A 24,884-nucleotide genomic window follows, 5' to 3' on the forward strand; every position below is an offset into this window, starting at 1 on the left:
GCACTGGGCAAGCTACCTGACTGCTCTCTGAGCCTGAGTTGCTTCCATATAAAATGATAAAAAGCCTCCCTACCATATATACTTGCAGGTGGTTTACAGTGGATCAGATGGTTGGCATAAAGTAGGTTCATGACAAATACTGGCTTGCTTAGAGTTTGAATAGAGTATGAAAATATAGTTAATCTCCTCAACAGGTATTTTCTTTCTCCTAAATACAGTTCTCAGTTGGGGGATGTAATGAAGTATAGTTTAGAGATTACCGATTAAATTTCATCTGGTCTCTTCTTTACCATCCATCTGTTGGGTAACATGGCTGGAGGCTTATAGCCTCACTGACTCTCATTGTCTACAACTGTATTTATTTATTACTGCCATTTGATATATTTTGAGAATAGATGCTTTGCATATAGTGGGCGTTGAATAGCTGCTGAATTAGTTGAATATCAGTGTGATCCCATTCTATGGGTGACTTGAATGCGCTATAGAGAACTTCTGCAAGAAATGTAGACTTAACAATCACTCTATCAGTGCTGTGGGGAATTTATATACCTAGCCCACTGTCACCACCTCAGGTTTCTCTGAATGAATAGTGTCAATATAAAGGCAGGCAACTACTAACACGCATGCAAGTCTTCTTTACCCTAGCATGTAAACTTGTTTTCCAAAAGGACCCTGAGGGGGGAGAATATCTCCCCCATAGGTGGCTAACAAGGAAAACAATGTATTTGAGGTTTTTCTTGGCTATTTTCTTTGGACTATCAATAGCTTCATTTTTTTTTTAATTCACTGAGGGTATAATTCTCAAACAACAAAATGCATTTTATTCTTTCTATCCTACCCTGCCCCTATGTATCTTGTTTTCCTAGTCTTTGCTCTCTTACTTGAGGGTTGATAATTTGTCTCTAGAGCTCAGAGGATGAACATTCTTGACCTAAAACTCATCGAAGAAAGGCCTGGAAAGTCTGACAGTTCAAATCCATTGCTCTAAAGGTTTTATTTTCTGTTCATGTTATCACTGAGTTGTCCATGGGGGTCAGAGCAGAGACTCTGTGATTGCTCCAGAATCTGAAGTCTTTACTGAAAGGTAAAACAGAAGGAAACCACACTGGGTACAGAGCAGCAAGGATCTGGCTTATTGCCTCTAAAAGCCTGCTGCGTTCAAGACACAATGAACTTGGCCCAGTGTTGCTTTGTTTTGTTTTGTTCTTCAGGAAAACATCTATTTTGACTTTACAGACAGTGATGGTCATAATATTTATCAACTGGCACGGCAGAGGTACTGACCAATCAGAATAAACATCAGCTGTAAACAACCAGAGAATATCCATACTGGTGGACAGATTTTAACATTCATCTTAAAATATGAAAAGGGAATCTTAGGGTGTCAGAGTCCCCTATTCTACCAAAATTCAATTTACCTTATACTAAAAAAAATTTCTTTTAAATTAGTACAATTATAGTTTCTCACCAGTTACTGATTCTTTATCCTTTCCCACTAATAAAATCTCCTCATAAGAGTTCTGTATTATTGCCTCTACTTCTCATCTCCTATTTTCCTTTGAACAGACTCCACTCAGGCTTTGGTCCACAATATCATCTTCCTCTGGAGCTCAGAGACCTTATCAAGATTAACTACCCTCATACTGTCCAGTACTATATTTAATTTTCAGGCTTCCTACTCAGTTTTTTTTAGGTGCATAGTTAATCACTACTTCCTTCTTGAAACACTTTTTCCACCTGACTTCTAGGATGCCACTTTCTCCTGTTTTTCTTGTAATGTATGCCATTCCTTTTCGGTTTTCTTTCCTGGCCTCTCCTCTTCTAACTTCTAAATGTTGGAGTGCCTCAATGCTCAGTCCTTGATAAGTCTCCTCTTTTCCTGTCCTTTCAGATGATTTTATTCAGTTCTAAGGCTTTAGGTCAATCCATGCACTGGTGACTCCACATCTGTATCTCCAGCTTTTGCCTCTCCCCTAAGCCTCCCAACTACCTACACACTACCTCCATTTGGATGTCTAATTTTTCACGTTCTGAAAAAAACCTCTGGGTTTCTTACCCACTTCCCTACCTTCTACAAGTGTATTGGTTCCTCCATCTTTCCTTACCTAGTTAATGCTACTGGTTGTTTTAGCAACTGGTAAGTTCAGAAGTTCAGTTGGTAATAGCTTTAAAATACATGTCGATCTGAATGCCTGACCACCCATGTTTCCCCACCACCATCTCACAGCTAAACTATTGCAGCAGGCTCTAACTGGTCTTTATTCCTCCTACAGCCAGCACCACTCGGACTCTTACAACCATTCTACCCTTGCTGTTTCTTGAGCACACCCATCTCATTCCCTCCTCAGGGTCTTTGCATCCTCCTCCTAGCTGATCTGCTTTTCCTCCACAACTTTATGGGGCTTGCTGTTTCCTACCAGTACTGCATACAAAGTTCACCCTTGAAGAAGCTTTCTTCTGATTAACTAAACTAACGCCCACCCCTAACTCACTATTCTTCATCCCCTAACCCTGCTAGATTTCCTTCAGAGTATTTATCAATCTTTGACACCATATTATAATGCTATTTGCTGATTGACTGGTCTCCTGACCAGAATATATGCTCTACAAGACACTCCTGAAAGAAGTGATAATCATAGAAATGAACCCATTGCAAGAAATCCTACAGGTTTTATCTTAACCACCCATCTGATATTTAGATCAACTTCATACTCTCTCTTTTATCTGTGAAGTGAATATTTTTATATTGAGTTACATTTACCCACTGATCTCCACTATTATCATTTTTTCAGACATAAAAATTACCTCAATATTAAATAAAAATTTTAGGGGCGCCTGGGTGGCTCAGTTGGTTAAGCGGCCGACTTCGGCTCAGGTCATGATCTCGCGGTCCGTGAGTTCGAGCCCTGCGTCGGGCTCTGTGCTGACAGCTCAGAGCCTGGAGCCTGTTTCAGATTCTGTGTCTCCCTCTCTCTGACCCTCCCCCATTCATTCTCTGTCTCAAAAGTAAATAAACGTTAAAAAATATTTTTTAAATAAAAATTTTACCAAGGACAATAACATCTATTCTTTTGAAAGTATGCAAATTAATTTTTCTCTATAGCCCATAGAAGAAATTAGTCATTCAGACAATTGAATGTGACCACTGCTGGCAGCATGCACAGAGCCAGAACAGATACTGGAGCAGTGACATTTCGTACCAAATGTGCAAATACAATAAAGCGCAGAGTAAGCAAAGGGCTATGTGCTGTTAAACTGCAGCCAGTGTCTGACAAATAACATAAAAGTGTGTTGTCTGAGGACCTCCTTCCACTAGATTTCACTCTTTCCTTACAAGGGAAAGACTAATTATTAGGAGCTCTCATTTAAGTAAAAAATATGCCAATTTATTAGGTAGTTAATAGTCATTCTTCTTACAAAGTGCAAAGTAAGTTGTTTGATAACTGATGGATAATTTTATTGAAAAGGACATTATTGAGTTGTAAGAATGTATTTCTTTAGACTTTGCACTAACTGGGCCACCCACGTGGCTCAGTTGGGTAAGCGTCTGACTTTGGCTCAGGTCATGATCTCGTGGTTTGTGAGTTAGAGCCCTGCGTCGGGCTCTGTGCTGACAGCTCAGAGCCTGGAGCCTGCTTCAGATTCTGTCTCCCTCTCTCTGCCTTCTCCCCCACTTTCTTTCTTTCTCTCTCTCTCTCTCTCTCTCTCTCAAAAATAAACAAACAGTAAAAAAAAATTAGACTTTGCACTAACTTTAGTTATCAGCAACATGTCATAGGCAATGGTTTGTTTCCTCCCATCCCCCGCAGAGGAGTCTCTCAGATGTCAAGTACTCTTTCTTGTGTACCAGTGAACTGTATCACCCCAGTGAGGGGTATTGATTTCCCATTATTCCTAGGTGCCACATGATGCATTTCTATTAGTTGTAAACACTTACAGGACTGACTTTTATTTTGTCCTTCATCACATCAGTCTGCCAAAGCAGGACATCTGTTAATGAGGCCCAGTGCATTTCATCAGACACTCTTCCATCTTGGTGCCTAAGGGAATGATGTTTTCGAGGTGTGTAGATATAAAAAAGCTTTTAAAAAACCAACTTCTCTTTTGCCAGAACCTCATGGTAGGGTCTTTTAAAAGTAACAAAAAACTGTACTTACTTTTCAAATCTACTCTGGGCTTGACTTATTATTGGCTTTTTCTACAGGCATTTAACCATTGCTTATATCTCATTGATATATGTTGGCTTCAAAATTAGCCTGGAAAATTCTTACTGGCTTTTGCAAGTAAGAAAAATTATCGATGAAGAAATATATTAAGTAACATTACAAAATAGGCCCTTGGGATAAATTAGATTGTTTGGACCATGATTTGAGAGTTAATTGGTATCTTAGAATATACAAAAACACACGAACGAGTCACATTCTTTGAACATTTTAAGTAAGGCTTTACAGCTGGGCTTGGGATTTGTTTTAGCAATGAATGAGACCTGCCATCCCTACTACTTGTTGACAAAGCCTACTTCAACTGAAAAGCCATGATTTTTCCCTAAAGATTTAAAATCTTTTAAAATAGATAATGTGCCTCCTGAGAGAAAAGTTCAAAAGATTATAGAATGCATTTGTCCTTGAGGGGGAAAAATAGTGAATATTAAAGGAAGATGAAAGAACAACATGTAAGAAGAAGGTGTTTGTCAAAGGGCATCTGAATAACTTCCTGCTATCTCTTTTGTACATCACTCACAATTACTATCTCTCTTTTGTACATCACTCTCAATTACTGCAGGGTATCTCTGATGGACAGCCTTGCCTTGGCAGTCTTCCCGCCATCACCTACTGTGGGAAATGATCCTCCCCTTTTATTTAATCACATGTTGGTTTACATTCTCTTTTTTGGTCTCTGACTAGATCGGACATGTATCATGAATTTCTTTACATTCACTAATTGTAAATCTGGCAACTAAAAGGGTGTCTTGGATCATCCCAACAGGCATTTTTAGTAACTCCCCAAACATTAACTCGTCTCACAATATTTACACTTGACCACTTTCTTTCTCTAGTTATCTGCCGTCTCCTTTCCTCTGTGATCTTTGGCAAATGGTTTAATCTTTGGGTTATGCTCTATATGACTCCAGTATACCTAGTTTATGGGGGCGGGGGGGGGGACAACCAATTTTTTTTTCATAATGAGCCTCAGATTTATTTGTAATATCATTTTAGAAAGACAAGTATGTGTTGCATTGCCTCTGTTTACCTAAATCCATTCTGTGTTTCCATTTACATGGAACCAACAAGGGATTATTGTATATGTTAAACTTGCAGAGAGTTCCATTCATCAATTTGACAAATATTTGAGTTCTTACTATATGCTGAGCATTCCTTCAAGTATGAGGAATAGACCAGTGAACAAAGCAGGGAAAACTTATGTAAGCTCCCTGGAGCTTACATTCCAATGGGAGAGATAGGCAAGGAACAAACAAATAAGCAAAATCTACTATATGTCAAGGTTTTCAAGGATTTAATCAGCCAAGTGATACCAAGGAAACTTTGCCAATTAAAAGGATAGGGTTGCTGAAAGAAATGAGGCCCTTGAGATTCTTAATAAGAAACAAAAATATCACCCAAAGCATAAGTACAATTTTTCAGGCCACCACAGTTCACTGTTACCTAAAATCCTGTTGCTAGGACACTAGCAACATAGAAAAGCTACTTTACAAGCTGGAGAAATTTTTGGTGAAATGATGTTCTGATATTCATAGGACTAAATGTGTTTTTGAAATATGAGGAGAAATAGATATTAATGAAGATGAAAAAAACCATATCTGTATAGTTATCTTTTGAAACCATTTAAAGCTTAATAATCTAATGCCTATAAAGAGGAGATAAATCATTCCACTGAAAAAATGTTGCTAATTTTTATTAACATCTAAGAATTTATTGTCAATTCTTTTTGAAATGGTGATCACTACCTTTCAGTAAATTCTAACCTAATGTCTTAATTTCCTAAAAAATCAAGTGGCCAATATTTGCGCCCCACACGAACACACACATTAAACTTCTGCTCTGATACCATGGCTTTAGTTTTGTGGGGTAGTCAGTGTTATTGCATTTTTATCCTCTAACACTTCTCTAAATAGAAATGAGGTCTCTTCATTTGATTTGGGAAATTGAATGCCAGTTGGGGAATTCAAAACAGTGTTGGTTTCAAGCTTGAGTTCCTCTGCATAGTACCAAGTTCTTTCTCTTGGCCCCAAGGCATGTGTCTCAATGAGAAAACATGAGGGAATGATGAATCCAGCATATCCTGAGACCATTTTGCCTAAATACTTAATGTTTCCCTGAAATTCTGTCCAAATGTGGTCCATGAATGAGAGGGCCACATTTGGACAGAATCAGATTTGGATGCATCAGTCCAAATTACATGTCCCAATGTAATTTGGACATCAATGTCCAAATGTGATTTTTATTGCTATAGGCAGAGTAAGCCATAGTATGTAAGAAATAAGATTAGATATATACCATGGCACTGCTCATTTATTTTTATATGGGAAATATGCCCATCGGAATGAGAATTAACTGTTTCTTATATGAAGCAAGATACAAAGATGGAAGTCTGTTCGTCACCATGAACTGATGAGAAGTGGAGGGGCAGGTATGAGCTGATGGGCCTAAATATCTCTTACTTCACTGAACCGTTAATGTGATAGACTTCTGTAGTCATTGTTAGATTTACTAACAGAAAGGAGTAAGGAAGCCTTGAATTACTACTGATAACGTTTCTTGAAGAACAAATTAAATGAGCATTTCATAATATACAGTCACAGTGTCAGCCTATCTCTACCATGGTTTTAAACACATTTTGCCTCATCATTCTTGTAACTCCACATTTTCATCTTGTGTCCAAAGTATATGCCTTATGTTTACATGGCAAGAAAGCAAGCCATGATTCTCATAGCATTTATATACAAGCTGTGTATGAAATTGGCTATACATCCAGTTATAATGTCAAGAGAATCTCAGTATTTGGTATCAATCACCTGTTAGTCAAATGTCCCAACTTATCAGTGTGATTAGAAGCCAGCTATCCCTGGGACAGGTGCTTAGTGGAGAACTAGTTAGGCATGGTCTTCTTGTTCAAATTTGAGTCAGATAAAAAATGAGACCCCTTGGGTAGGAGGCAGCGATGCAGTTCAAAGGTTTTCACGGAACGGCTTTTGGTGGGAGACGAGCAGGAGATGACTGTCATCATTGATTCTCCAGTAGAACAGATAGAGCAGGTCAAAATAATCCCGGTTCAGAGTGAAAAACAGTAACTGTTATCACTGTTCACAGAGAAAGCATGGCCTGACAGAGGTATTTATTCTTCGGGCTGTGCTCTGCCACAACGCAACTACATCATTTTAAGACAAATTTCCTCATCTGTAAAATGGGCTAATAATAGTAAGCTTTCACAATCATTTTGTACATAGGTAAAATATAAATACATAGCCTAGGGTGATGCTAGAACATTGTAAGTGCTTGATAATTAATGCCAAATGCCCACAGATTTCCTCAGCTCTTAGTTACTCATGTGCTAGCTTACCAGCTCCTACCTGCCCAGAAGCAGTGCCTCCCTTCCCCATTGTTAAGTTTTTTCTGGATGTCACAACAGTGTCACCACATTGCACAAGAAACCAAGTTGGTCATGTCCTTCCATCTTCCCCCTGAGATTGCCTCACATGTCTCACATGTCTCACATTTGAGAGGCACCTTTCCTAAAGCCCTGCTCCCAGTGCCCTCTGGGAGAACACCACTCTGATCTAAGTCCCAGTCACAGACCTCAGGAGGCCAGCACTGTGCAGTGGATGAGAGCAGAAAGGGGAAGACAGCGTTTGACTTTTCTCACCAGGACCTGGAAGCAGCCTATGTGTGATTCTGAAAACAGACCTATCACGTTCCTCTGCTTTACTCTCAGGATAAAACTGACCCTGGGATCATGCTGGGAAACCAGCCATGCTTGTTGGCCATTTCCCTGTCACTTCCTTCTGTCTCCAGCACCGTGCTCATTGCTGTCCATGCATTATCTCATCCTCCCAAGGAGCCATGAGGTCATAATATTTAGCCCTTATTTATTTATTTATCTATCTATCTACCTTAAAATTTTTTTAATGTTTATTTACTTATGAGAGAGAGAGCAAGCACAGGAGGAACAGAGAGGAGACACAGAATCTGAAGCAGGTTCCAGGCTCTGAGCTGTCAGCACAGAGCCTGAGATGGGGCCGGAACCCACAAACCACGAGATCATGACCTGAGCTGAAGTCAGATGTTTAACCAACTGAGCCACCCAGGCACCCCTATTTAACCCCAATTTATAGATAAAGAGGCTGAAACCTAAAGAGATTCAGAACACCATCCTCCCTCCTCTTTCACCTACTTCACCTACCAGCCTCAGATACCTGCTGTCCATTAAGACAAGCCCCACACTTCCTGCAAATTATAGCTACTACTATTATTATTACCATTCCACTCTACGTCAAGTGAGACCAGAATTTACACTGATCCAATCATGAGTCTGGAGAAGTATGTGGGAGTAGGAATTGAAGCACAAAAATTGGACTAGCAAGGAGAGAAGGGAGTTCCAAGATTAAGGAAAAGGGTTTTGAAAACCAAGATGGGGTGATTATAAAAAATAATATGGAAGGAGTGACTCTAAAAGAATGTACCATCTCTTTTTTATTAATCCTCTTTTCAAAAACTTTTCTTACATGGCACCAGCTACATCTATCACACATTCCAGGGAACTCCCTGTCCTGATTAAAAAAAACAAACAAAAAGAAAACAAAACAAAACAAAAACCACTAATGCCATCATCCAAATAAGGATCAAGAGTTTCTCTTCTGTTTTGTCCACACTCAATTTCCTTAATTCATCTTCCTCCAAGTGCAGGTGGGAAATAATTGAGGAACTATTTTTTTGGTGAATGAAGCTTTGATCCCATTCTATAATAAATCTCTTAAGTTTACTTTTGAACTAAACCAATTTCATACCCAGTAGAAAACTTCCATTTCATGGAATAAAAAGCTAAATGAGAACAGTCCAAGAGCACCTTTCAAAAAAGAAGGTACCACTACCAAGAACTATTCTCTTCCTTAAACCAAAAAAAAAAAAAAAAAAAAAAAAATGAAAACGAGAACTGCTCTATTGATAATGCTTTATGTTGTTTTCCAGGGAAAGGGAAAAATACTCTGGTTATCAGACCCTTTGTGTGTCAAGCATAATTTTTCATGGGAGATGTCAGTTACATTTTAGCAAAAGACCAAATTCAATTCCAATTCTTTTAGCAAGAGTATTTCAAGTAACAAAAAACGCAAGGTAATATTGATGAAAAATAAAGGAAAATGCAATTTAATAAAGTGCAGTAATTCACAAGTATTATTACCAATCCATTTCCACTAATATTTTAGATCAAAATATTCTAAATGATCCAGCTTATGCTTTGGGATTTCCAAATTTTCCAAATTACATGTCTACTTACTGCTGATGTCTGAAAAAGAAGGGGAGGTGAGACCAACAAGATATGTGCATACACACCAATAGAAAAAGATGATGTGGTATCATTTCATTTTTCTTTTTGTGTATTTCTTGTTAGCAGCTTGAAGTGATTCATAGGTCATGAAATTAATAGACATTGAAAACTTTCCTGGTGACCGCCACTCACAGAGGCTCCTTTTCTCTGAAGCCTATCCTCCCTTGACCAGAATTCTCAGCCAAAAGGGGAGTGGGATGGACATGGAGGCCGCTGTAATGTTCCAGCAACTCTATTATTGGCATATCTGTATGAGCTGAATATATAGAAGTCGTGGAAAGATTTAACTTTTTAAATTAAAATAATGTATTGAAATCTGAAATGCATATTTTTTCCATTAGGTTATAAGTAATATTTTTAAAAGATACTCATTAAACATAGGACTGATAATTTAGTGGTTATTCAAAGTGAAAATGTGTGTATGAATGCCTATGGATCCACCTCAGATGTTCATATTTGAGTCTATTTAGTCTGTTCTTTCTTTACATGCTAGCAGTGAACTTCAGTTTGGTGCTCTATCCCAAAACCAAGAGCAGATGAGACACCTAAAAATATCCTCATTTGCATCTGTTTCCCTTCCTTAGGAGAGGGAGGGTCAGCCCTCCTGATTTTGCCTTACAAAAAGAAAGTAACTAAGATCATTGGGGAATTAATTCATTGTTCATCTCTCCTGCTAGCATGTCAGGCCCTCCATCATCTGCTTCAAATTGATGCTAAATTGCAAGAGAACAGGACAGGAGTCTTTGGCATTTTTCCATTGCATGTAGTAAGTCAACAGAGATGATTAATAAAAGACCCTTGGATGTGAGTTGAAAAACTTGGTTAAGTGAATTAGATCCTCTTTACTTTGTCCTCTTACATAAAACATAGTCTGAGAGGGTTCATATTTTTAAAAGGTAGGGAAACAAAATATAACAAAATTACCACATATTTATAAAATATGGATCACTTCCTCCCTATAAAAATTTAAGATCAGTTCTCCAGAATGAAAGAGATAAACACGTATAGATGCAAATCAATTCTATATTGGCTTCTTAGTACCACATTAAAGAGAAAATCTGAGGATGTAAGTTATGACTTAATTTTGATTTTGAATGCATGCAACTACCTAATGTACATAAAATAACCATTACAGATTGAAACATCCAACAGCTTGCTGCATTTAAATGATTTTAAAATAAGTGCTTGTAAAAAGTCAATTTTTGGTGTTTTGCTGCTTAGGAATGAAACAAATCACAAGTATGTTTTCATGTTGATTTTCTTTGACAGGACTGGGAATTCCCACATTTTATGGGAGATGTTGACGTAAATCTTCCTGGGTTGCACACTCCTCACATGCAGTTCAAGATTCCTTTCTTCCAGAAGATCTTCAAGGAGGAATATCATATTCACATAACAGGTATGTTGTAACTTTAAACACGATTTGATTGTCTCCTACTTAGAGTAATACTAGCTGCTATAAAAAAGCAAATAGTAACATTTTAGAGGCATGCATACATATAGTTTTATTTCTCACGTAACAGTGCAAGGTGGTTCCAGGTCACCTGGGGGTTCCCAAGTATCATTCGGGGACTTAGGCTATGAGCGGCTTCAATACTTCCAACTTCAACATCCAGCAGGCAGATGGGAATAAAGAGAATGGAGAAAATGATTAAGAAGGCTTACCTTTTTCTTAATCGCCTTGGCACAGGAAAGAAGCATGTGCCCTCCATTCACATTCCATTGACAGTAGCTCATCAGATGTCCCCACTTAAGAGTCAGGGAGGAAATGTGGTCTCTAGCTGAGCAGCCACATCAGTGTCACATCTACTGTTCTAGCATACTATTCCTGGAGAAGGAGGCTGCACTTCTTGGCATGGATAGTTAGCTATCTCTGCCAAACTCCATCTACAACTCCCCCTTGGTTTTCTTCATTAGGTTGGTTGCTTTCTCACAACATGCAGCTCGGTATTTTTTTTTTTTTTCAGCATTTATACTTTTTACACTTTGGTCCTCATTTCCTGCTGAGATTGGAACAGTGGTAACCCAGAGCACCAGTCAGACCATGTGCCTTTAGGGAGTTTGGCCACTTCTCATTTGATTGAATAAAACCTACTTCTCTGGCAGAGCTTATGTTTCTCTCACGTGAGCCTCTTGCAGATCCTCAAGATTATTTCCTGTGCATATATGCCCTGCTTCCTAAATGGCTCCGATATGATTTATTATATTCTTTCATGACTTCTCAGTCATTCTCGTCTATAAAAGGTCTTCCTGAAGTTACATTTTATACTTTTTTTTTTTTAATAACCAGAAGCAGACAGCTGAATGGTCACATATATGATGGCATTAGTTCCCAAGCTGTTCAGTTACGCGGAGTGAATGTGTGTGTGTTTCAAGGACAATGGCCTAGGATCCCACACCTGCTAAAAACTGCTGAAGAAATCTGTGCTTACTACCGTCTGTGCTGCTGAGTAAAAATAGCCTGAGCACAGAACACGTGAACATCTGAGTCCTGCAAAAAACCTTTGCTTCCCAACTTGAAGGCTGGTTTTTGCTTTGAGCATGAGGCGACCTTCCTAAATTGGAGAATGAGCTCATGAATAGGGAAGATGCAGCAGGTTTCTTCTCCTATTCAAAATGAATGAGGCCCATCTATTAAATTCACTGGGTAAATCAATCAATTTGAGTTCAGGTCACATAGTGTGGTTTCAGAGTCCCCACTTAATCTCGACAGCATGCTACCCTCTCGGACTTCTCAAACAGCTAACACACACATGGCATCATCATTTCCCTTTGGGTGGGCTTCTGCCTGGACCATCTGTTCTTGCTATCAGCTCTTGTCCCAGGCCATCATGGCACTAATATTGTCTCTGAACAAGTATCAGAATCCCTGTCAAAAATATACTTCTGCGGTGCATAATATCAGGTTAAAAAGGGGGAGGGACATTCAGAGGAACTCACTGGTAAGAAAAAAAAAATCAAGTTATTAAAAATATTTCATTTGGGGCTATTTTGCAGAGCTTTGTCATATATATTTGCTATCATTTTTAGACAGGGACAGGTTCAGGTTTTGTGGTGCCCAAAGCTTACACAATTTGGAATGCTCTATTTAAGAATATAAAAGCAAAGTTACAGCTAAAAATTACATTCAGTGCCTTGGAAGAGGGACATGCATACAGGAGTCCCGGAAGCCTCAGTGTAATTAGCTTTGAGATAAAGCCTCCCATGCAGTTGAACTAAAATCTTCATTCCACCAAGTATTATTTTCTAGAAACTTAAAAGGAGGAAAGACTGGCAAAGTTCTTATAATGGAGACTGCATGTTTAAAAAAAGTTTGGGAGAAGGTAGAAATATGTTGTCATTAAGGCTTTGATGCAGCATTTGCCAAATCATGCTGATAATCATATCACCCAGGAAACTTTATAAATATACACATTGTTGGGCCCATTGCTGATGTTCCAACTCAGTAGGTCTGGGCAAAGGCCAGGAAATGGGACTTTTAAAAAGCTCCCCTAGGTGTGCTGGTCATTGGGAACTGCTCCTTTGTGATGGAGAAGCCGCAAGTGAAGTCAGATTATCTCCCAGAGACAGGAGACCGGCTGTGCAAATGATTGAGTGCCTGGACCTGCCGTAAGACCTTTGAGGATTCTGGAGTTTAGATCCAAAATAAAATAGGGTACATGTGGACTTTGGGGTGAAGGGCTCCACCATAAACTAGATAGTTAAAACTAGAATTTTTTATCACGGATCCAGTTTGTGGTAGGATGATCATGTGCCTCCCCAGATCCGTGATAAAAAACTTCTAGGAAAATCATGGCAGGTTTGGAGGCTGAAGATAGTCTGAACTTTTCCCCTCTTGTTATGTTACTCTCTTTGTTCTGTTAATTGCTGAAGATGTTGCTGAGGACACTCTGAAGTAGCAGCTAGTCTCCTGTGAAAGGCCTGTTACTTTATCTTGCTCTGTAAGAAAATGGTTTCTGGGGAAACCTAGATAAAATTTCCAAAGCATGGTACATATTGTGTTTTAATATGCTCAATAGTCAGTAGCCTGCAAATGCCCAAGTCAACTGCAAACACTAACTTGATCAGCTCCTCCAGGTTCTGCTTCTTTTGGTAGGGAAACTCAGTGCCTTTCTTGATAAGCAAATAGAGTAGTATCTCTGGGTTATTAAGCATAAAACTCTCTATATCCATCAGTGGTTCTCAAATTTCAGTGTGTGTGAGAATCACGTGGAGAGCTTGTTAAAAAGATCCCTCAGCTGCACACGCAGAGCCCGATGCCTGAGGTAGGAGTTGGAGCCTGGAACTTCAAGCACCTCCAATAATGCCGATGCAGGCTGCCAGAGGACCCCTCTTTGAGAAACGCTGCTGCTGAGAAACACTTGCTACAGTCACAGTTCCTCTCATCTCAGCTTTAATTTATTTTCACATGCAACTCTTAAGATCAAAAGCCAAAGGACAATGAAAATTCCATAGAGTGGGGTGCTAATAAGAAGGGCACAGGATACAGTCCTGCCAGGAGCTGGAAAGTTCAGACCTGGGGTCAAGAAAAGAGGTCCCAAAATAGGCTATGTCGGGAAACACCTGGGTGACCACAGAGGAAGCTAAAGTCAGGGATAGGAAGGGATCCTATGGACCCCCAGACAGCTCCATCTGTTGCTTTCTCTGCCTGTGTTTGTTGTGCACTAGAAGAGTCTGTGTGACTCTTTTCTGGGGTTCAGAGATGGTGCCACCATGGCCTCAACTGTCATTTCTTGATCTAGAAATAATGTTCAAGGCATGCTGAGAAAATGGAATGTAAAGGTTTGCTGCCTAGACTCCAGCTCTGCCATTGACTGATGGCATCTCCCTTGTCAAGTTCCTTACCTCTTAGAGGCTCAGTTTTCTCATCTGTTCAATGGGGACAGTGAGGTACATATCCCATACGGTTGTTGTGAGATTTAAATTAATATGCACAAGGCATTTTAGACACCGTTTGCCATTTGGTAAGCACTCAGTAAACTCTCACTCCTTTTACCTGAAGCTTTTCCTTTCATCCATCCAGAATTCATGTTTCTTGTTTAATTCAAAAACATTAGGTAGCCTGAGAGAGGGCTCTTTTATTATTTATCCACTATTCTGAATGCTCTACTGTTATCCACTGTTCTGAGTCAAGAAGGAGAATGCTAAGAATGGGAAAAAAAATGTCTCCCAATGACGAGCTCTGTATGGAGAGGGTTATCTGACACTGATGAGTTCCCGTTGGCATTTTAAAAGCATTTAGGATTTGGGTATTATCTAATCCTGACTCCATGCTAGTTGTCTTCATGCATTTCAGAAATGACTTGAATTGTTGCATCTGTTTAGCTCATCTGGAGCCCCCTTGACAGATGGTTTGCTGCAGTGTGTAGGAGCTTTCATTTCACAAGCTGGGCTGCAGCTTATAAACATAAATCCTCTCTATCCAAGGGTGTGTTCAAATATTTTTTCTGGGAATTTGGACTTCCAGAACAAAGGGGATACGTGGTTAGTGATTAGGTCACATCGATGCTTTTAGCCCAAGCCCATTGTTGCTCTCTTAAACATAAATGCTAACTGCAACCATGCCACTGTCTCCTCTGGCCTCTTCCCTTTTACCTATAAGGTGAGTGCAAAGATGGATTCAAAATATGAGGTGCTAAGTCTCCGGAGGCGAGAGAGGAATGGCCTCTCAATTCGCTCTCGGAAGCTCCTCTGAGTCCTATCAATGCCAATCCCGGTGGAAGCTCTGCCATCTGTCATCCCAGCCAGACAAAGGAAGTGTCCCGTTGGTGGCCATCATCTGAGTGAATTAGGAGGGGGTCGGGGGAAAGGCCAGAAGGAAGGCCTGTGCATCTGTGAGGAGAGAATTCACACTGTTGGCACGATGATGCCCACGGGAACCCTTTCGGCAAAAATGGAAAATGTAGAAGTAAACAAACCTCCATAGCGTCTGTGTTCTATTTCAGTTTCCTGAGCGGTGTGAGGGCACAGGTGCTTTACAATGGCGACAGTGTGGAAGATAATGAATAAAACCCCTCTGTTTCTATTTCCATAGGCACATGATTTCTGGCAAATGAGTTCCCAGAGATTGTTTTTTAAAGAGCTCTCCTGTGTCAGTCAGATCATGGGAAGTGCTGGGGAGGGCAGGCCAGTGGTTCATCCAGAATATTCTGTCTCACAAAATTAACAAGGGGCTTGTTATAGGGAAATGTGATGCATCCTGTTCACCATGACAGTCTCTAAAGATCATGAATTTATCCAAAGTACACAAGGATCTCTTGCTATTATCTCAGTTGTGAAGTTTTCTAAACCTTTCCTGAAGCAGTTTCTATTTTCAACACATTTAGACAGCTCTAAGAGTTAACTATGTTTACTTCTACATAAAGCAGCAATTCCTTTTATTTGTCCAAAACTCATCTTCTTCAAGGCCAGGGTTGCTTTTTTGCCCATGGCCTGTCAGCCCTTGCTGCCCCTGAGCTAGCCTGCTGTCTCCAAATTGAGATGTCCTGCCTTCATTTATGCATATATGAGGACATCTGTGATAAAACTTACATGCTCTTCAGGAATTGTCTTTACAGCCAGAAGAGAGGCTTGAAATATATAATGAATTATATATACTCTTTGAGATATGAATATTTTCTTTTCCCAATTTTCCAGATTATATCTGATTTTAGCAGTATTCCAGAATTTACCAGATCACTGTGACACATGTATTTGATTTGAAAGACTGTAACTTTACTTCTTGTATTTTTCTGTACAAATTATCTCACAGTTTACCTATTGGTTAACAGACATTTTCTGAATTAATATGTGTCTAAAACTAAGCCGGGATCTAGGCAATACAGAAATGAACATGACATAATTCCTAATCTCAAGAGTCTAATAGTCACTTAATTTAGTATAACCCCATGGCCTTTTACTTCTGCTTTTATCATAGCGAATTTCTACCCCTATCACTGGATTATGTCCTCAAAGGAATAGTCTCCCACTTAGGAGGTGACAAAGACAAGAGAGGCACTTAGAGAAACTATATTCATTTGCTTTTAAGTCTTAAGACCTTACTTTGCTAACTCAAATTAACTCTTATTAATTGATAAATTAGTAAATATCTTCAATTTACTAAATGTTCTCCTCATGGCCCAAGCACTTAATGTGGTTCCCAGATATCCCTAAATTACCTAGGGTGTGAGGGCACAGGTGCCCTCTTTAAGGGTTACTTAAAGAGATGCTAAGTCAGTGAGACCTGTTATCACTGCTCATGTCTGCAATGGGAGGACATTGATCTGGCCAAGAAGCCTGTTACAGCAAGCTGCTATTTCTTTAATTATCCAAAATTTATCTTTTTCAAGGCCTTGGTTGCTTGTTATCCCATAAAGGATTTTGAAGGCTTTGTGGAGCATGACTATTTCATATATCTGCACTGGATGCCAGAGTCTAGCCCAGTGGTAGCACCCATTTGGAATGAAGGTGCCTATGGCACAGCTCAGTCTCAATGCTAACTGGCAACTTTACGGAGTTAAGAAAAAATTAATATAATTGCATATTTGACTAATGCAAGGTTTATTATATAAACCCCTAATCTCAAGAGTCTAATGGTCATCTAATTTAGTACATATTATATGGTGGAAATATCAGCACTTTACACTATTTTTTCCTTAGTTGAAAAAACATTTTCCCCCAAATTGTCATTTCCTATGCTAAGTGATAGTGATATTTAGTGAAGAATCCTTTTAAAACCAACTAGCCCAGAATTCTGTAATCTCCCACAATGTGAAAAGATAAAATTACCATTATAATATCATTTTTGGCAATCAGTAGGATTCATTAAAGGCACAAAATGCAAGAAAGAGGTAATCCCACCAACACCATGCAGTGATTTCTCATTAAAGGAAACAGTGAGAGATTTCAGCAAGGAGATTAATAGAAATAATGTATGGATTCTTACCCTCCCTCCTTGGTGATTTACATTATGTTATGTAGTTGAAACAACAGGGGGAAATGCAAAATCTCTCCTATGATTAATGCTGAAATACCAAGGCTCTTGTTATGGTTGACTGTACATTCACAACAACACACTTGGGAAATGGCAAGAGATCACTTATTTTCCTTTTTGTGTCTGATCCCCTTTCCATGTGGGTCATTTCAGGGACTCAGATTTATTTTTTATGGTAAACAGTGTTTCTCAGAATATACATTTTTTTTTTTTAAGGAAAGCTTTCTCTGCATGAAAATTTGTGGATTCCATCTTTTTTGCTCTAATGGTGAGATTTCCTGGCCCATCATAAAATGTTAAGGTTTAAGTGATGTTTATTTCACAGACTTATCAAAGAGATGTTTAGGGCTGGGGAGAAACCTGTAGGGTCATATAGCTCAGCTCCCTCACTTTATAGACAAGAACAGTGGGGTTGAGCTGTCTTGTGTGACAAGTAAGCTGTTTTGCTTACTGGTTCGCCACATATCACAGGGCAAAAGTAATTTTTTAAAGAGGAGAAAACGCATTACAAAAGTAACAAAACACTATGTGGGAAAATTAGCAAAAAATGAATATCCTTCCACTGCGTAAATGTGTAAGTGGACCAGCGGTTATGTTATGTGGACGGGAAACAAACAAAGTAGGAAAAGCCACTGCTTGTGCATTTTTACCAGCTCCAAGTTTCAGCTGACTGGCTTTGACAGTGGCGGCCGGGGGGGGGGGGGGGGGGGGGGGGCGGAGAATGCTTGGGGGCAGGAGAGGTAGAGACAGTACTACATCCACAAAAGAAAAGAAAGGAAACATGATGTCAGTAGGAAGCCTGCCTCACTCTGTTCTCTCCCTTCTGCACTTCCCCACCCCAACACGGCCACTCTGCTGTGCGGGAGACTTGGAGACAGGTTCCTGTTCTTTAGCCTCAAAATTTTTGTATATAGTTGACCTATCTCTGGACCATTCTCCTGCAAGTTGTAGACAAATTACCAGTTGCTAAGAATTTTCAACATATGAAATATGCTGATTCACAAAGCATGTTTACATGTAACTATACACTTAGTCCTCTTAGATAATGGGGCCAGTTATAGCTCAGTGATTCATGCTGTTTTATCCAAACTGAAACATTTGATCACCTTTAGGATATATCTTTGTTACAAACCCTTACATGCTCTTCTGTCCCTATATCACCAAGATCCTATATTAACTGGATTGAAGATATAAAGGAAGGAAACTGTAGAAAAAATACTCCCCTGCATTTCTGGCAAATTTAACAGATTTCAGAGGACTTTCAGATATAAACTTACTTTATCCTCAGAATAATCCCTCGAGATCGTTATGTTGGTATCATTCTCCATTTCACAGAATTAAAAATTGAATAGCTACTAACTAGAAGGATTCGGGGTGGTGGGTGAAGGACAGAATCATAAAACTGGAAGTCATCTGGTTCAGTTTCCTCAATTTGAAAATAAAATTACTGAGGCCTGGAGAGGTTAAACAGGTAACCCAAGGTTGTATTATTTTCATATTAGAATGAGATCTTCATCTGCTGATTTCCAGCCTGCAGTTTTTGACTGTGGTTTTCTGTCTCAAGGATCAGGAAAGATGTGTTAGAGCGGGGTGATGATACCCATTAGCTGATGTCAGAAAACACATTTCTAATTTGTTCCTCCTCTGTCCCATCTAAATTTTCAGGCTCCAGATCACATGATAAATAAAATAAAGTGATTCTTTAAAGTTTGGTTGTCAAAGTGACCCAGTGCACCATTCAACTTAGGTGGTGGAACAATAGTGTAGGAAGTGTGGGGGAGAGCTCCTCCTATCCTGAGGGTTTCTTACTAGTTTGGTCAGTGTACAATTTTTATGCTCCGATGTTATCTTTTCCCTTCTTTATTGACATTCTCTGAGCATCTTTTCCCACCAGAAAAGCACCATTCCCCAAGCTCAGTGAGCATCCTTTCTTCTCCCTGATTTTGTGACAGTACTTATCACTGGTTTCTGATACCCTAGATACAGGGCCCACTTTATGAGGGACTGCCTTATTCTTGCATCAATAACAATGACTTAGAGAGAGAGTACCAAGTTTCTCCAAGGGACCTTTGTGAGTCAAGGTGATGGTCAGTCATAAAAATTCTTCCTCACCATCAGCATATGTAGTTTACAGCAAGAGAGTAGGTATGAATCCGCTGCAACAGAGAAGCACCCAAAGCCCCTCTCTCAACTTGCTTTCATGGAAGCTACAAACTATTGCCTCATTGATAGTGATGAGAACCTCAGAACTTTTTTTTTAATGTTATTAAGTGTTATTTTTGAGAGAGAGGGAGAGGGAGGGAGGGGCAAAGAGGGAGACACAGAATCCAAAGCAGGCTCCAGGCTCTGAACTGTCAGCATAGAGCCCGACGAGGGGCTCAAACCCATGAACCATGAGATCATGATCTGAGCCGAAGCTGGACCTTTAACTGACTGAGCCACCCAGGAGCCCCAAGAACCTCAGAACTTTTTAATTCACTTGCCTCTCATTCCTCTCCTGTTTTCTCTTCCTACAGTATTCTCCATTACTTTCTTTCTCTCTCCTCTTTAGTATCACCTGATCTTTTCCTGTATGCTATTCTATTTGCAGCATAATAAAAACATAAACTAAAGAAATGCAACATTTTCCAGGCTATTCTCTGTCCTTCTTTCCCTTTCAGGACCACATGAACTACTACTTCCTACAAAAATCCTTTCTGCAGAAATTAGCCCTCAGTCTTCATTACATTTTCCCAACATCTTCAGTGTTTACCATTTGTAACACTCAGTTGGTGCCTCACAAATGTGGCCTCTTCCTACTATTTATCTGTTGATGCCACTGTTCTATTACCCTAACAAGATAATGAGTTCCCCCCTGTAAGGCAAAAATGTATGTCCTCAGCATCTACTAAGGTATCCTAAAACAGAGTCTATTATGAGCACAATAAATGTTTGATAATGCTGCTTACCTTTGTATTTGATTGAATTTCACTAGCTTGAGCTTTCTTTACTCATTTTATGGTTGATTCTTAGTGAGAATCTCTTTTAGTTTTGGCTATGACTCCAGGAGAGCAGGAGTGGTTAGAGCTTAGCAGTGCCAGATGTTATAAATAGTTTATCATATGTGCAAACAACATTCCCAATGTTTCAACTTACTCTCTAGTGTGGGTATGCAAAATAAATCATTTGGGCAAGAGTTTCCACTACAAAGACTTTAACAATTGTATAGTTGAACAATTTCAGGACTGGCAGAGTTATAATTTCCCTTCAGATAGTTTAGATAAATTCTCTTGATAGAGAAGAAGTTGTACCTTCCTATGCAAATGCAGACATTATCATGTCTTAGGCAAGGCTTTCATGTTCATAACAGTAACAATTACTTAGTTTCTATTATGTACCAGGCACTGCGTTTAGCATCTAATTATCTTATGAAATACTAACAGCTTTAATAAGTACTGTTATTTTCTGCATGCAAAGATACTGAGGTTTAGAGAATTTAAACAACTAGCCCAAGATCACATAGCTAGTAAGTTTTAGAGCCAGGATTAAAACCTTTCAATTTCGCATAGAGTAGGAACTTGAAAATGTATAAAGATGATGATAAAACACTTTCCCAAACTCCTCACAAAGTTATATTTTTATATAGCTCTATGTTCTGTTAGAATACATACTGCAAAAATTCATTAGAATGGTTTAATAAGTTTGCCCAAGATTCTGTCTCTCTTTTGTCCCAAGAGCTCTATAATCTTGTGAAGCAGTAACTTAATCATGTTCAATACTGTTATCTTCAGATACAAAATAAAAACATTTGACATACTATATATAACATTTATAACTAAAGCTTTTGGAGCTTTTGGAACTAAAGCAATATATATATTGCTATATATAGCAATATAGCACCTGTTTGCTATAGGTGATAGCAAAATGTATCACCTATTTTGCTACAGCAAACCTATAAGGTATTACTATATCATGATATACTTGATATTGTAAAGCTTGCAATAAATTGTGATTATAATAAAATTATAATGGAATCTAGTATCCCTTGAAAATTTCCCTATGTTCTTTTTCATTTGCAGATGTAGGGATATCATAGATAATATGCCTCTAAACAATGTCTTATTTGCATGAGAATTTTAAATACTACAAAGAAATTATAGCGGTTACAATCTCTCCAAATCATCTCTTCTAAAGCAGTTTATTGGCTTTGGTTGTATTTATATGTCTGATAAATGGATTCTGTTCAATGAGATTTGATGCAATTATTTTTAAAGTCTTGAATGCTCAAGAATTATTGATCTGAGTCACATCAACTAACGGTTTAATCGACAGGTCACCTACAAACAGCAATGTGAATTCAATTGATATACTGCTGTGTTTGCATTGCAAAATGATTTCTTGTCTAGACACAATTATAAAACTGTAAGAGATGTTCAATCAGATGTTAGACTTTTCTAAGAATTTAATTAGAACTTTGTTTTTTAAATATTAATTGAGATATTCTAGAGAATAACCTACATGGAACCAAATTTGAGTATGGCTGTGGTACCTACAAAACAAGGCAGCTTAATCTGGTTAGTATAAATAGCATAAATTATTGACTCTGGGACCTACAGTTACATTCTCATGTGGTCTAGAATACATTTAGGAAATATCCTTTGCCAATTCACTTAATGGCAGCATAGCACTCTCAAAAAAATGCTAACAGGTCTAAGACATGAACAATTTATACTATTATACCATTATCTCCATTTTATTGGGGAAAAAAACCTATTGCAGTTTTATAGGTCTTTGACTAATATGCGGTATTTCTTTTTTTAATGCAGGTAAATGGTTTAACTATGGAATTATCTTTCTTGTCCTGATTTTGGATCTTAATATGTGGAAGAACCAGATATTTTATAAGCCTCATGAGTACGGACAGTATATAGGCCCAGGGCAGAAGATATACACAGTGAAAGACTCTGAAAGTTTAAAGGATTTGAACAGAACCAAACTTTCCTGGGAATGGAGGTCCAATCACACTAACCCTCGGACTAATAAAACATATGTTGAGGGAGATATGTTCTTACACAGCAGGTTCATAGGGGCTAGCCTTGATGTCAAGTGTCTGGCTTTTGTTCCGAGTTTAATAGCTTTTGTGTGGTTTGGATTCTTCATTTGGTTCTTTGGACGGTTTTTGAAAAATGAGCAAGGCATGGAGAATCAAGACAAAACTTATACTCGCATGAAAAGAAAATCACCGTCAGAACATAGCAAGGACATGGGGATCACTCGAGAGAACACACAGGCCTCAGTGGAAGACCCACTGAATGACCCTCCTTTGGTTTGCATCAGGTCTGATTTCAACGAGATTGTCTACAAGTCTTCCCACCTAACGTCAGAAAACTTAAGCTCACACTTGAATGAATCTACCAGTGGGACAGAAGCCGATCCAGATCCAACAACTTCTAAAAGTACACCTACGAACTAGATTCACTTACTTGGAGACAGCACAAAAAGCAACCTTGAGTGTAACTTTAAAAAGTTAGTCTTTCCTTTTGTAAATGTAAAGTTTACGTAGTGTTAGGTAAAGAAACACAAACAATGCCACAACGGTGCTCAACATGCTTTTTCTAGGACTCATTGTTTTCTATTTGTATTATAATCTACGTGCCTACTGTATATCTAACAGTCCTTTAGAGATTGCTTTTCACAATTGCACAAGCTATTTACTGACTTTACAGCATAGTAGAAGATTAGCTGATTACCCGTGTATCTGATGTTCAACCATAGTGGTGCCTTGAGACATTAAACTGTTTTTAACTGTACCAGAAATGAAGTGTGGAACAGTTCTCTAACCTACTTCACATGGGGTGTTTTTTTTTTTTTTTTTGTATACAATTATTTTTGATCTACACTTGATGTCTTAGCAGGAAACAGATCTAGCCAATATGTGGCTTAGGAAGTATCTCTTTTACCTATTCAGCAGTGGAGTTGATGACTCTGACAGCAGGATTGCAGAGAGGCATGGTGATTGCCTTTGAATTTGTATTGGCTATCTGCCAAATACAAATACAGATTCAAAATTCAGTAATAGGAGAACGATAATCCAGCATGGGTCACTACTTGTGAAATGTGACTTTCTCCAACCAGTAATTGCAATTAGATGATAATACCTAATTATGTTTTCCTAATTAAAGATAAATTGCTACTTGATTAAAAATCCTGCCCTTCACCTATGGGAACAAAGGTTAAGAGGCACAGTTGGATGAACTCTCAAACTTATTGGCATTTACACAAAGCTCTAGAAAACCAAGGAACTGAAGTTTTAATCATGTGAAGGTTGTACAGCCTACTATCTACAATATTTGTACATCTTTCTGTAAATATGGCTCTGGACAATGAAAATTGAACAACATATGCCAACCCTGAATAAGGGAACTCCTCTAAAAATTATGCAGCAGAACCTTGTGAGGTAGAAAAAGAAGTGCATGAAAGAATCTGTTTAGTAGCTTGTTTTGTGTGTTTTTTGTTTTTTTTTAAGAATTAAACATCATACATTAATAAATATGAATTATACATCAGTGAATCTGTGATGTAGTTTTTTGTTTATAATGGATTCATTTGTATATTAATTTAACAACAGCCCATTTAATTTTAACTTGATGCCAGATGAGTTAAAAAATGGAACATACCCAACTTGCTTTTAATTTTGTTCCATAAATTGTGGTTGCATGTTCTTCAGGGGGTTGGGGAGATCACTTTTAAGGCAAAATTATTCTCCTGTCACATGCTGACATAACTGTATTTTGTCTTTATGATTTTTAAAATATCTCTTGTTTTGATCTGCTTTTAAGCTTGCAGCATGCTGAATTTAGCATGTGTGATAGAACTATGTATTTATCTGTCACTTGAGAGCCAGCTTTAATAAACACTTTCCTACAATTGTTTACTAAGCAATTAGAACCATGCCCCTGCTGTTTCATTTACCTTTAATAGCTATGTATGGTGCAACTTAGAATTATAAGTATCTCTGAAACTAAAAATGCAGAGATCAAGCTCACTATAGTAACCCACTGACCATACTGTTTAAAGAAACTTACCATGTTCTTGCTTGGCCAGTGTGGTAACATTGGCCATTACCAAATTTACATAGCATAAAACATTGAACTTTTGACTCTAGGAGAACACACACACACACACATAGACTCATATATTTATATACACTCACTGTTCTATAAATATATATATATTATATATATATGTAATATATATATATATATATATATATATATATAAAATATATATATTATCCTGAAAGTTAGTGTCTTATAGACTGAAGAAGGAAGTTGATTTATAGAAAGTGGGTGTTTATTAGCAGTATATAGTC

The 24,884-nt window shown here is 38.4% G+C and overlaps 1 protein-coding gene across 2 annotated transcripts in view; it reads left to right on the top strand.

Moving 5' to 3' along the window:
• TMEM117 (transmembrane protein 117) overlaps positions 1-24,057 on the top strand; it is a 483,475-nt gene extending 459,418 nt beyond the window's left edge. For both annotated transcript variants that reach the window (XM_042992135.1, XM_042992136.1), the window contains exons 7-8: positions 10,831-10,960; positions 22,339-24,057. In XM_042992135.1, coding sequence (XP_042848069.1) covers positions 10,831-10,960; positions 22,339-22,985 — 777 coding nt within the window. In that variant the 3' untranslated portion in view covers positions 22,986-24,057. The remainder of the gene's footprint in view (positions 1-10,830; positions 10,961-22,338) is intronic.
• The last annotated feature ends 827 nt before the right edge of the window (positions 24,058-24,884 follow it).

Source organism: Panthera tigris, chromosome B4 (genome assembly GCF_018350195.1).
Source record: "Panthera tigris isolate Pti1 chromosome B4, P.tigris_Pti1_mat1.1, whole genome shotgun sequence".
Lineage (NCBI taxonomy): Eukaryota > Metazoa > Chordata > Mammalia > Carnivora > Felidae > Panthera > Panthera tigris.